General features: G+C 35.4%; 2 protein-coding genes across 2 annotated transcripts; one reads left to right on the top strand and one right to left on the bottom strand.

Moving 5' to 3' along the window:
* The first annotated feature begins 634 nt into the window (after nt 1-634).
* LOC105162034 (profilin-3) lies at nt 635-2,616 on the top strand. The gene is made up of 4 exons (XM_011079936.3): nt 635-886; nt 1,893-2,030; nt 2,141-2,282; nt 2,373-2,616. Exons 1-3 carry the CDS (start codon nt 764-766, stop codon nt 2,273-2,275), a joined length of 396 nt encoding a protein of 131 aa, XP_011078238.1. The 5' UTR covers nt 635-763; the 3' UTR covers nt 2,276-2,282; nt 2,373-2,616.
* A 3,844-nt stretch (nt 2,617-6,460) lies between these two features.
* Nucleotides 6,461-12,374, bottom strand: LOC105162035 (glucan endo-1,3-beta-glucosidase 13). The gene is made up of 4 exons (XM_011079937.3): nt 12,068-12,374; nt 7,484-8,761; nt 6,974-7,004; nt 6,461-6,873 (listed from the first exon to the last, which is right to left on the bottom strand). The coding sequence occupies exons 1-4, from the start codon at nt 12,120-12,122 to the stop codon at nt 6,753-6,755; spliced, it is 1,485 nt and encodes a 494-aa protein (XP_011078239.1). The 5' UTR covers nt 12,123-12,374; the 3' UTR covers nt 6,461-6,752.
* Between the last annotated feature and the right edge of the window lie 1,424 nt (nt 12,375-13,798).

Here is a 13,798-nt window from a genome sequence, read left to right as displayed (position 1 = left end):
ATAATTAGAGAAATTAATAGTTTGCTATTTTTATTTCTAATATATATATGTCGGTTATATTAATCACAATCGACACTCGATTTCTATCTATTTATTTTCTATATATAGATATTACACGCAAATTGCTTCTGCAAATATTCTATTAGAAAGAATTTTAAATTTAAGAATTGATATTATTAAACTTTGACTCAAAAATCAAATTTGCTTTTTCAACGACGGACATAAGACTTTTACGAATTGTTGATCAATTTTGATAGGACGGTTGAGGAAGTTATGTGCGTTATCGGATTTGAATTGAATTGAGTTTGGGTCGTACTGACCTGAATACGAGATACGGGAATTCAGGGTTGTTCCATCTGTTAAAATGATCTCCGGATACTATTCCGATGTGGCAACCCACATTAATATCATTGCATTATTGCTATAATTTTTTAAATTAGAAAAAATGACGGAAAAATAAAAGGAAATAAAGAAGATAACGTTTTTATATTTTTCTTTTGTAAAACCAAAAAGTGTCGATTTTATTTAATATTATTAGGGAAATAAATGACTAATTATTCGAGGGGCAGAAAAGACATTTGACACATAGAGATGATTCCGGACCGCAAGCATAAAAAGTGATGATTGTAGGAAAGTCTACCGCACCATTCTTCATTTCCGTTGTTTTCACGCTATCATCAAACCCTCTCTCTCTCTCTCTCTCTTCCTACAAACCTCACTGGTCTTCGATTTTTCTCTCTCTCTCTCTTTCACTAACGGAACGATGTCGTGGCAATCTTACATAGACGACCACTTGATGGCAGACATCGACGGCTGCCACCTCACCGCCGCCGCCATCGTTGGCCATGACGGCAGCGTTTGGGCGCAGAGCTCCAACTTTCCTCAGGTTTTCTTTGTTTGCATTGACCTTTAATCAGTATTTACTGTTTTCGTGTTCAGTTTATTTGCTTGAATTTTCGGATCTGATGGATGGACGTTTGCTTTACCTTGATTTTACTACGTTTGAGCTTGATCTGAGTTGGGATATCCGGGGGTTTGAAATTGGTTGTCTCGATTCTTCTTTTGTATGTGAGTTTGATTTAGTATCAAGAGTAGTTCGATCCATCTATGTAGAATATTTTTGTTCAGTTACAGTCGCGATTTTAATTAATCAACTCTTTTTTCATTTTTCTTGCACTCTAATCGTTGTGTTATCTGTTTTTTGTTTATTTTATTTGCTTGGAGTTGCGGATCTGATGGACGAATGCTTGGTTTACGATTGTAGGCTGGTTGACTTGATCTGACTGGGGAGATCCAGTAGTTTGTAGCTGATTGTTCCAATTTTGATCTTATACGATTTGATTTTAGTATTCAAAGTGGCCTGATCCAGTAATAGATGATTTTGCAGTTGGTTTTGCTAAGTTGTCGGGTTTTAATTGATCAAGTCTTTTATTTCGGTTTATCAGCATCTCATCGTATTGGTAGCCGTTTAAGGTTGCATAGAACTATTAGGTCATCATTATGATCTGTGAAGTCTTTGATTCTAATTATCAGCACAGTGACCAATTGAGTACTATCCTTTGCTTGTATGAATTGCTCATCGGGTATTAGTATGTTTTCATTGCAGGTTTATTAAGACTAGTTTTTTTGGCCAGGTTCTGTATATATCATTATTATCTATTTATCCTTTTTCCCATTTTACTCGGAACTTCTGATGAAGTTTATGGCAAACAGTAGGTACACATAACTCTATGCTAAAAGTACTAGCAAAAGAAACAATTGTTTGGAAAGAAATACAAAATCCAGTTTCAGATGCAGTAGATTTTTCATGTGCTTGCTGTCCGAATTCAATATTTTGGTCTTTTAGTAACTGATGCTATTTTTTCTTTCATGTTTGAAATCAATACTGGTAGTTCAAGGGTGAGGAGGTAACAGCTATCATGAATGACTTTGACAATCCGGGTACATTAGCTCCCACTGGATTGTACATCGGGGGCACTAAATACATGGTGATTCAAGGCGAGCCTGGTGCTGTCATCCGAGGGAAGAAGGTATTGCAATCTGATATCTTTCTTAGCTTTCAAGACGACATGTATCACAGCCTGTTGTTGTAAGTTAGTTTTACTTTTTTCAAATAAATATGAAATTTGTTTTGGCATAGGGATCCGGTGGTGCTACAGTTAAAAAAACCAATCTGGCCTTGATCATTGGCATCTATGATGAGCCAATGACTCCAGGCCAGTGCAACATGGTTGTGGAGAAGATTGGCGACTATCTTATTGAACAGGGTCTTTAATTGTTTGGTAAGTATTGTCCTTTAGCATGACCTTCGCTACAAATTGTAATAAGATCTTTGGCCATTAACCTTGCACTTGCTGACTTCCTTTTTGCAGTGATGTCGTCCTTTATACGGTATTTGGAGTTGTGGGTTCTTGGTTATGACAAGAAGAGTTTGGTGTTTCAGAAGTGATAGATGGTCTCTCTGCCTCAAATTTAAACAGGGCTTGTTTTTGCATTTTCTGGTTATGAAAACTGTTATGATTCCATGTGAGTAAATTATGTATTTTTGGTGGTTCTTCCGATGGATGTTCAAATTTTATTGATACCTTTGCGGGTAAAGAATTGGATTTGATATAATTTTTTGCCGGCCTTGTATTTTCTAATTTCGACATGAGGTTTAGTAAAGTGACCACTAACGCCAGTTGTTGCAAAAGCTTTGTTATGGGCTTACAGCGCTGGCGCTATAATGGTCCACCTAGGGCCAGCAGAGAGAAATGAGCCTAGGGACCGAAGTAGGCTCGGCCGAAGTTTATTTTTTTGTTTTCATTTTTAAGGATAATTACACCCCTCTTTTATGAATATTGACGTACATATAAACCTCAATTTGAAAAATTATATTTAATATCTTTAAAATTGGTTTTAATTTGTTAGTAAATTTAACATATTTAATAAAAAATGATATTTTATGTTCTAACTAATTATTGTAGATCATTAAAAAATTTTGTAACTAATATTATTTTTATAAAGGTGAAATTATATTTTTTTTTTATGTATTAATGTGTAAAGATATATAGCAAGGGGGTTGGACCCCTTATCTAATTGTGCTGATGGTTACCATTGCCGATCCCACCCCCTGATGTCACCCAAAAAGTCCTAGGTATTCCTTATAAATGTACATGATAAGCAATAGAACTTCCTAATCGGAAGGTAAGAACGAAAGACTTGAGTAATTAGGCTAAACAAACGAATGGATAGGTAGCTAATTCCCCTGAGCGGTAGGAAAGCATTCGAATTAGTCTGCTCTTGACTGGTTGCTAAGGCAGTTGCATTTGGTAATCAAGGGGAAGGCAGTGCCTTACTCGAGTCCTAGCTGGGCCCATGAAGCCCAAAAGGCGTGAGGTGAGCTGGCATAACTGAGAATGAGGTGTTGCGCTTTCCAAAGAGCATCTAGCATGTCAAAAAATCGGTGTGGAAAATCTCCTAAATCGTAAATCCTGGAGTTCCTTCCTACCTCAATGTTCTTCCTTCTAAGGGTTGGCACAAAAGCAGTAGATATTGAAATAAATAACAAAGAATTCCAGCTCCTTTCATTTAGGGTTGTTTAAAACGAAAGGAGAGGCTCTTCCACTTCTATTTACTATATATGGTTTTTGACTGAACTTGTCCTTATTTTTATTATCATCTTTTGTATATTATGATATGACATATACACTTCATGCATGCATGCATATATAAATATATTATATTTCTCATTTATATATTTCATAATATTGATATCCCCATAAATATTTTTCTAAGCCTAATGGCCAAATCAAGTCCAAACCCAAAACAAGTTAAAAGACCCTCATTCACTCAGCCCGATAAACCCAAACCTTATTGATCCAAGCACAGTTTTCAAGCAGGAAGAACCTCAGGTTGGTCAGCCCAATCCAACTACCCTGTTAAGGCGGAAACGCCTACAAACAAAACTCATATTAGTAGGTTTGTTACCAAACAGCAAGGTCGTCATATTAGTTGTATTCCACACGTCACCCTAAAAAGAGTGCCAGCAAGGACCTTATAGTATCCTGGATCCGATTGTTGGAAGTAGCAAGTAATTACCTCTCCTATATGCACAGTTACTCGGTAGAATTACTTAAAACTGACATATTTCTTAGGAGATAGTTTAAATATTGAATAACCATCATTGCCACAAAATAGATATCCCGAAGATTCCAAGTCACATAACACCAACTCATCCTAATATCTCTCCAAAGTTGCTACTATAAATAAGGTCTAAGGTAAGTCCAAAAGGTAAATTAAGTTCATTCAACTCATTTTGCTTCTGTAACAACAAGGCTATACTGGTTCTTGCTATACTTTTGCACTCTATATATGGATTTTATTTCTATTTTTTATACTCAAATACTCCAATCTTTGATCACGTTATTTATCTCTCCATGATCTCACATCTACTCAAGTTTCCTTTACTCTATTTTATCAAATATTTTACTGACTTATGTATAGAAATGCTAATTATTGTTTTGTAGATTAGTCTTTTGATAATTTTAGAATTTTCAGGAAAATTTTTTATTCTGGTGGTGCTATTAGACCTTGATACGCATCATTGACCCTTTTTGTGGCAAATCTTGAGCGAAAGGCATGAGAAATGACTAGTTCTGATAATAAATGTGATAATGATTCCTTTGAAGGAAACATTTTCCTTCCTACTAGAGCTAGATTAGTCGTTCCACAGCAAGAATAGATTTAAGGAGATCCCAATGATCCTTCCCTTGCTGACAATCCATCGATCTTGCCTATTGAAAACAACTCGCTCTCCTACCAACAACTTAACAAGCTCATTGTTGAGGCTGTTAGCACAACTCTTACAAGGTCTCCTCCCCCCACTCCTGCTATTAATACAAGAACAGGTCAAACATCTCATCCTAACATAACTGGCGTTTTAGGACAAGGAAGCCATGGCGGGCTGACTCCTACACCACCCGTTTGTATAACAGCAAGATGAATCTCACCCTTCTAGATAGACCAGCAAGGTGGCTATGAACGCTTGGCAAACCCTCCGCCAGGAGATGCTAGAACTTTGCCCATAAATGAATGAAGAGGCCCCTTGCCTGAAGTGAAGAATCCCCCTTATCGAAGAGGTGATGGCCGAAGAGCTCCTTGCTCATTTCAGAGCACTATCACACCTATCATCCTATAACAGTCTACTGATCGTGTAAGTTTGAAAATGTTGCACTACTACACAAGTATAACTATGATATTAAATATCGTGTTTTTTTTATGACACTTATCAGATCTACTCAGCAATAGTTCACAACCTTTATCTTTTCAATATTATTTATTTATAAAATATTTATTATGAAAGTAATTATAATTATATTATTCATTTTTTAAATTAATTACACGCATATTTGGGTGTGCCAGTAATAAATATAATAACTAGTATAGGCCTGTTCCATTAAGGATCTAGTCCACGAAGCAAGCCGGCTTGCAAATTTCCCCCCTGGGCCTGGAGTTGGACACAACGGCTTCCTCCTTTGGCTAATCCACCAAACCAGAGCAATGGCGACTTTATTTATGAACACGACTTTAGCGGTTAAGGGATAAGAACAACACGTTTGTTCAACAATTGTTAGATAGACGGCCAGTTAACAACTTAGTTACATAATTTCTGGAACGCAGGTCCTCTGTATAAATACTGACCAACTGGAAGAAATAAAACAACGTAGATTTGAGTTGAGTTGCTCTCCTTTCTCTCTCTAAATTTTCTCTTGAGATTGATGCTCGGGAAAGGGTTCAGTTCACTATGCTGGTTCAGACCTAAGCTCTCTGACACTTTCTCATGTTAATACGCATGGCACCATGATCATAGGCCAGATGCTTGCAGCTGTTTCTATGGACACTTTTTTGGCCTATATCTCTAGTTACGCACGGCAGCATTCATCAAGAGAGGGCTGCCAATGAACCAAATCAGTTTCTTGCTCAACACAAAACGGGTTCTCAATTTTTTACCTTATCAATGATAGAAGTGATGAGGACCAGGTTCAATGTCGTGGCCTTCATGGAAAGCGAGCTCAGTGATTTATTCTTTGCAACGAACAGAAGAACAAGATAATCGGAACCTAATATGATCAAATATATTTGTTATACAATCAAGAAATACCGCAAACTATTAGTATGACCAAGTTGGCACACCGAGAGATCGATTCTTGCAAGTTTTCTCGCCTTTTTCTCCTCTTATATTTGTGATCTGGATCCTCCCTAATGCAGAAAGATCTATCAGAAGCAACGCTAAGTGGCTGTGAAGCTGAAGCAAATTATCACTAAGGTAGCAACTAAAGGGAGATCCACCCTGATTGGTTCCAGAATCCGTCAGACAGGTCAAAATGAAAGTTAAGAGGAGGGCATTTCCTGCTCTCCTTTTTCTTGATATCCATACCAAAACAAGCATTTCTGCTATACCAGAGCAGATACACACAGGTTTGTCATATATTTAATTTCTCAAGCATACATTTTTCTCATTGCAATTAATAAACTTTAGTTTCTCAAGCATACAGTTTTGTCTCTGCATGCTCTCATTCTACAAAAGAACCTAGAGCTAGAGCTATCATACATGACTTTTGGTTTTTTGGTCAAAAACTGGGGGGCTTGATAGCTATACAATAAGAACAATTTGCATATGCAAATTTCTATTTCCAAAGTGCTTTTTCATGCTTGTCAATATAGTCTGCATGCTCATCCACCAGAGAGAATCTTTTCCAGTAGCTCAAATATTACATGAATGCAAATGAGGCTGTCAGCAAGCTACCCAGAACGAGCATGGAGACTGCTTCGACAGATGATGAAGATTTTGAAGGAGTGGCCGTTGCATTAGCCGTGGCTGTTTTGTTGGTTCTGTGAAATTTATGTTGCAAATCCAAGAAAAAGTTCAGTTACACAAATTAATGTGTTGATGCTTAAATTTTAAATAGCTTATATCTGAAATTTGGCATACCCGGACATCACGTACAAGCAGCTGTCATAGCCTGCATAAAAAGAATAGAGGTGAAGTAAATGAGTTGTCTTGAGGAAACTTATCCATGAAAAAAAAATTACCAAACCAAAAAAGAACAGAGATGAAAAGAAATAAAACTATGTTTCATGTGCATATGAATGCTCCCCAAAAGACGATAAACGGGAAGCAAGAGAAATCTGCAGAAGTGGAGTTCAATATCACTCTACATATAATTAGAGATCTATGATTAGTGGGAAACTCTTATATGCACGGAGTTTTCAGAAACCAAAAGGTGTTGACTAAGCTACGTCAGCATAAGGTAGGTCTTACTGTTGATAGGCGCAGTCCACAAACGGTTGGTGTATTCTCAACCAGTGGGTATAAGAATTTCACTGAATTGGGAGGATAACTTCTAGATTTTGGTGTTTTATGATTTATATGTATATAATATGGGATCAGATTGCAAATACTATCTACAGAGTCAGCATCACCAGAGGTTTTATTACGTACTTGGATTCTTGTTTGTTCTGACCCCTGCTCCTCCAAAACTGCAGGCAATATCTGTAGCTCCATTCTGCTGGTAGTAACTGTTGAATGCATAAGATGCGTGAGATGCCAGGTTATCAGGCTCAAAGCAAGGCTGGCTTGGCTGAATAGCAGAACAATCGACATTTCCGGAACTGCAGGCCCAATCTAGACCATTTTTAAGATCAGCATCAGAAGCAGTGGGTGACGCAATGCACCATGTTGTCCCATTCGAACCTGTGATGTTTGTTGCATTCATAGTCATGTCCACTACACCCTTTCCAGTGAAATCAAGGTTGTAAACACTTGTCTGATCAGGAAAAAATAGACCCCAGTTCCTCTCGGATTCCAAACCAGGCTTCCGATTCTCATTAAATAATGAGAAGAGGTACACATCTATTTCCTCTCCTGGCTTCGCCGGAGTACCCGTGTCATTGATGACATGACGGATCAGATTCGTATTATAAGTTTGTGCGTTATCGGGAGTTGCACCAGTCTCCTTTGGGGATCCTTTGGAAGGCCATCCCGTCTCGGTAACCATAATCTCAATAGTTCTGAAATTCAAAGCCGTGAGTGCGAAATTAATCGCATCAATCTGAGCATCAAACATATTTGTATATAGCAAACCAGTATTTGGATCAATAACTTCAGAAGATGACTCGAACAGAGCATAATCTAGCGACACGTTGCTTGAAGAATCCCTATATGCATAATAAGGGTATATGTTAACCATAAATGGTGACTGATTCTCGGCAAGGAATTCCAACATCGATCTCAGAAAGAAAGCATATTTACTGTTGAAAGCTCCGGCAGAAGGTGGGAATGACCGGGACAGAACTCCCAAGGAATGGGTACTAGAGACTTTAATCTTCCTATGAAGACCAGCTTTTTTCAGAGATGTCAAGACATTTTGCATTGCAGGAACTACCATCGCAGAGACATTGTTGGGAGCTTCGGTTACTTCAGCACCAACAGTTATGTAAGTGATTTTTGTCGCTGGATAGTATGGAAGAATGCTATTCTTTAACCACGTATCAGCATTTGTTTGGAATTGAGAGAACGCCAACAAGTCTGAGTTGGGAATCCCAATCATGAGTTCAATTCCTGTATTTGCAAATGCCTTGAGAACCTGTATATTGGAATCATATATCCGTATGTATTTAATGTTGTGAAGTTGGATCAGCTGCACTGCTTTATCTGGGGTGGGTAGATCATCCGCGTTTCTTCCATAGCATACTCCAATTTTGCCACCTTCGCAGATGCCTATCACACAAAGGGAAACTATTTAGCAGTAAACCTTAATACCAAAACCAACCATGTCAAGCCCTTTGGTCATCTCAGCCAGGTTGAGCATAAAAGATATGCACAGTCGAAACTAACAAGCATGCAAAACATCTTATACATATTCATTCATTTGACTGATAAGTCTGCACTTTCCCAAATTATGTTATACTAACATCTTGGAGTAAAACAATCAGTCATATCAGCATGTTATATTGCCTGAAAAGTAGCTATCGTCGACAAAGCTGATTGTCACAAGAGTACTGTTTAGAATGAATTTTTGAATTCCATGCTCAAAAAACCATTTTCCTATGGTCAAGGAATATGCTGTTAGGTTGAAAAGATTGATTCTAAAGCATTCGACTCCAGATATACGTGCAACTGAGCTCAAAAGTTTCTACAAGAACAAGTCATGAAATTGCTAGTTTCAGAACATGTTGAAGACTTAATCATGAAAAAGCAAAAGAACTACCAGAATCATGGGGTAATTTATTTTTTTATTACTAAAAAATAAAAAAATTATAATAATATAATTTAATTAAATATACTAATATTATTATAACGAGTCGTGATTTTCGAATTAAAAAATATTTTTTTAAATAATAAATTGCCAAGTGGCGTCGGAATATAAAATCATGACAGCAAGTCATGATTGATTTGGGCATTTTCCAAATCACGACAGCATTTTGCTATTGTAAGCATTTTTAGTTTGTTTAATTCAATATTTTATAAATTAATTATATAAAATTAATTTTTTTAATAATATATTAAAGTCCAAAAAATCTTAATATTAAAATTGTATTAATTTAAATAATTACAATTAAGTATACAAATATAATAACGTATATTTTTTTGTATAATGTAGTATATAATTATTCTTGACAACCCGATACCGGCACATCTGATTGTGTAGAAGAATTTCTTTGTTGGGATTGTTGCCTTGCACGCGTTTGCGCCCAATCCATCTCATTGTGAATACGTGATGTTTGATTTCGACCCGAGTGCGAAAAGATGCGAATACGTGATGTACCGGGATTTGAGTTGGTCCACGACACTACTATTCAAATCTCTTCCCACCCAGGTCGAAATCAAACATCACGTATTCACAACGAGATGGATTGTGCGCAAACGCGTGCAATGCAACAATCCCAACGAAGAAATTCTTCTACACAATCAGATGTGCCGGTATAGGGTTGTCAAGAATAATTGTATACTTCAATTGTATTTTTTACCATTGTACAAAAAAATATACGCTATTACATTTGTATACTTAATTGTAATTATTTAAATTAATACAATTTTTATATTATGATTTTTTGGACTTTAATATATTGTTAAAAATTAATTTATAAAATTTTAATTAAATGAAATAAAAAAGAAAAAAAGAAAAATGCTCACAACAGCAAAATGTTGTTGTGATATGGAAAATCTCAAATCAATCACGACAGCAAGCCGTGATTTTAAAATCCAACGCTAAGTCGCGATTTTATATTGCGACTCAGCAATTTATTTAATAAAAAATTTAATTCAAATCACGACTCGTTATAATAATATTAGTATATTTAATTAAATTATATTAATAATTTTTTATTTTTTAATAATAAAAAATAAATAACCCCATCTATCTCCAGTGTTCATAGAATATATGATGTCATATTGTTACTTTGGTTTCTGATCGACCAATACAGGTGCACACAGTGGAACCTCATCTGCAAATCAAATAATATTACACCTGAACATGAGAAAGCATGTTGTGTTTATTGTTTCGAACAAGAATCTGGCTAAAATGTTTCCATTTTCCCCTGCTATGCTGTTACCTGAAATTAATACCTCGTGCACAAGAATATGAACTAGAAAACTGTGATTCAAGTTCAGGTTTCCAAGCATCGTAGGGTGCTTAATGCTTCAACCAGTAAACATGAGGTGCCTAGAAGATTTTATTACTCCTAACATGTTCGGTCCTGGATTTAAATTGAGTTGAACATTTGCCAGAAGCCATAATCAAAGAAACAAAAGCATAATTTTGACCTTACCGTCATCTATCTCAAAAAATAAAAAAAAGACAGTTCCATGAAACTTGGCATGAGTTTAATAAAGAAATGCAATTGAGGAACAAGGTTAATGGCATTGTAAAAATCCTGTGCGACTATAATCTCACAGAGGTTTTTGGGATCAACTAAAGCAATCCAAAGTTAAATATTTGGTGACTGCATACTAATTTAAGAATTTAAACTCTCTATACCACCTCTGATAATCTAGTGCCTAGTCCTCCTCTCAGTAGCTTCTGCACTAGTCTCTAACATTGGGTATCTCCAATGAGGAACTAAGGTTGCCTGAAATTCAGACGAATGTGAAACGGGGATAGGAAAATTTCAAAAAGAAGGAAATGCACTTGAAGCAATTACATAGCATTATCACCTAAAATATACAAGATTTGTACCATAAGATAAGTTGTGATGAACTATTCCATATAAAGAATGATAAGGAACTACACAACATATTAAACCTCCAAAATATGGTGAATGATCATAAATGTCAATTTGCCAAGTGAAAAATTCACATGTCTATGTTGACAAGCAAAAATACATCTGTCAGCAACCATACTAGAAAACACAAAAGCAAATTTCCATCCAGAGCACAACACAGAAATACAGAAAAACAAAAAAACAGCTGGATTGCAATGGCACCATTGACAAAAAGAAAAATAATAATGTCACATTGTTTTTGTCCACATTTAGCAATTAACACAATCTGAATGTTAAATATCTGGGCCTGCCTACTTACAGGAATATGTCCTTGACATATGGTTGCTTCAACCACTATGACAGCAAGATATAGAGCATCCCCCACTTTAATAAGTTCACTACACTATCACATACTACCTGAACTAATCCTTAGCCTAAATTATTGGGACATTAGTTAGCAAAGACGGAGGAGAACCTGAAATCAGTATGCCTATGCATAAGAATGTACCGAACAATGTACAGTTCAGGGAAAAGAACTCAGCAGGATATGCTATTTTTGGGTTAGACTCGCTATAGAAGTTGAGGAAGAAAGAGATCTGCAGGTTTGCTTAGGAAAGTAAGGACAAGAAGCCCAGAAAGAAGCAATGAGATGGGAAGAACATGGACGCCCATGAAAAACCAAAACAAGAATAATCAATGTTAATAGTCATAACATACGCAAAGCCGAGAAACAGGAAAAAACTCAGCTCACACTGTATAGTTCAAAGCCTCAGTTACACACACAGAGCAGAGGCAGAGAGAAAAGGGGAATGTGGGCACATACCAAGAAGCATTAGTAGCTGAAAACTTGCAAAGAGGAGCACAAAGCCACTTCCCATTTGCTCTCCCAGTCAGTGTGTGTGTATTCCGTATGAGAAAGACAGTTTACTCCCACTCTCTTGAAGGGCTGAAGCACCTATTCTTCTCTACGCTGATTCAAATTGTGCCGAGGAATTTGTACCACTCTTGCAACGTTCTTTTCCCAACGTCTCTCGGTACGGGAAAAAGGGCCTCTCTCTCTCGCGCTCAGAGAGAGAGTGCGTTTTGGTGGTGTGTGTCGGACAGTGTGTCAGCAAGGCGATGTTTGGGGGTAATAGTAATACGGACTTGAGAGAATTTTATGCAATAGAGCTAAGAAAAAACTTGTTGATTCCGCAAAGCCTTTTTTTACAAGTTGTTTGGCAGATATTGGGATGTCTGTGACTGTGACTGCGAGTGTTGTTCCCCCACAATACATAAATCCAATCCACTGTCAGCACAGCAGCACTGTTTCTGTTTCTGTTTCTCGAAACTCGATTCCCACTTTGCTACAGCCCAATAACAACGGTCAAACAGCACAGCAGCATTTCCCCTATTTAATGAGGACCCCTTTTTCCTTTTTTTTTTTTTTTCTTTTTGTGAACTCCTCTCAAGGGAAGGTATCATTCATGGTTTTTAAAGATTAAATTACAACCACTTTGATTGAAGTTTAATATAATTATAAATATTTATTTTATTTAATAGTTAGTTTAATTCATTAATTTTTATTTTTTTTTCTTTATAATAAACTAATCAAAATACTTTTATGGACTATAAATTTAATTTTATTTATTTTTAAAAGAAATTGAAGCTTTTTTTACTAAATTGAAATTTTTTTTCATTAAACTCTTCCGATTTTTCTACAGCTATTCAATATTTTTTTTGAAAAAAAAATACAGTAAGGACAAAATTGCTAATTTTTATGTTTCCATTCAAAAAAATTACATAATTTATCAAATATTAAGGGTATTAATAATTTTTTCAAATAATAAAGGGGTATTCGTAATTTTTCAGTAAACCTCGTCGTAGTTTACTTTTTTAGAATTTTAATTTGAAAAAAATAAAATTTTCGTCCTATAATTTTGGTCTAAATTCATTTTAATCATTTATCTTTAACGATATTAGATTTAATCATTTACCTATGAACTTTGCAGATTTAGTCCTTTAGTATAGTTTATGGCTCTTTTGCCCTTTTGATGTATATGCTGATAGTTCATCATAATGTTCTAAGTGTATTATAAATAAATATTTTTTAATAAATCATGACTCTTATACTATTTTAAGCGAGCATTAGCTACGGAATGCAAAATAAATAAAAATATATGGACTAAAATTATTTTTGAAAAGCTATGTATGGGTAAAATTATCTGAAATTGGGTCAAATGACTAAAATTAAGCAATTTTAAAAGTTACAAGCCTAAAACTAAAACGGGTAAATTTAAAGGATTAAAATCAATAACAACCAAATATAAAAGACTAACAAATACTTTTTCCTTTTATTTTAATTACTTACAAAAAAAAAACATAATTTTATTTTTTAATATTTTAATTTATAGCTTTATAACTCGTAATGTTTAAATTACATTCTAGCTTAATTTGTTGAAATATTTTCAAAAAAAATTAAGACGAAATTATTAACATATAACAAAAAGTTGTGAAATAATATAATTAAGAAATTTTTATAAGAATAATTACTCCTGAAAACGTTATAATTGTT

The sequence above is a fragment of the Sesamum indicum genome, linkage group LG5, assembly GCF_026168435.1.
Source record: "Sesamum indicum cultivar Baizhima isolate 11 linkage group LG5, ASM2616843v1, whole genome shotgun sequence".
Lineage (NCBI taxonomy): Eukaryota > Viridiplantae > Streptophyta > Magnoliopsida > Lamiales > Pedaliaceae > Sesamum > Sesamum indicum.
This window is presented reverse-complemented; position numbering and strand designations above follow the sequence as displayed.

Bases quoted from the DNA above. Each gene is read 5' to 3' on its own strand.
- LOC105162034 (XM_011079936.3), top strand. From the start codon at position 764: ATGTCGTGGCAATCTTACATAGACGACCACTTGATGGCAGACATCGAC. The intron at 887-1,892 runs GTTTTCTTTGTT...CAATACTGGTAG, and splicing joins AGAGCTCCAACTTTCCTCAG to TTCAAGGGTGAGGAGGTAAC. The intron at 2,031-2,140 runs GTATTGCAATCT...GTTTTGGCATAG, and splicing joins CTGTCATCCGAGGGAAGAAG to GGATCCGGTGGTGCTACAGT.
- LOC105162035 (XM_011079937.3), bottom strand. From the start codon at position 12,122: ATGGGAAGTGGCTTTGTGCTCCTCTTTGCAAGTTTTCAGCTACTAATG. The intron at 8,762-12,067 runs GTATGTGCCCAC...TTTGTGTGATAG, and splicing joins TCAGCTACTAATGCTTCTTG to GCATCTGCGAAGGTGGCAAA. The intron at 6,874-6,973 runs GTATGCCAAATT...TAAATTTCACAG, and splicing joins TGCTTGTACGTGATGTCCGG to AACCAACAAAACAGCCACGG.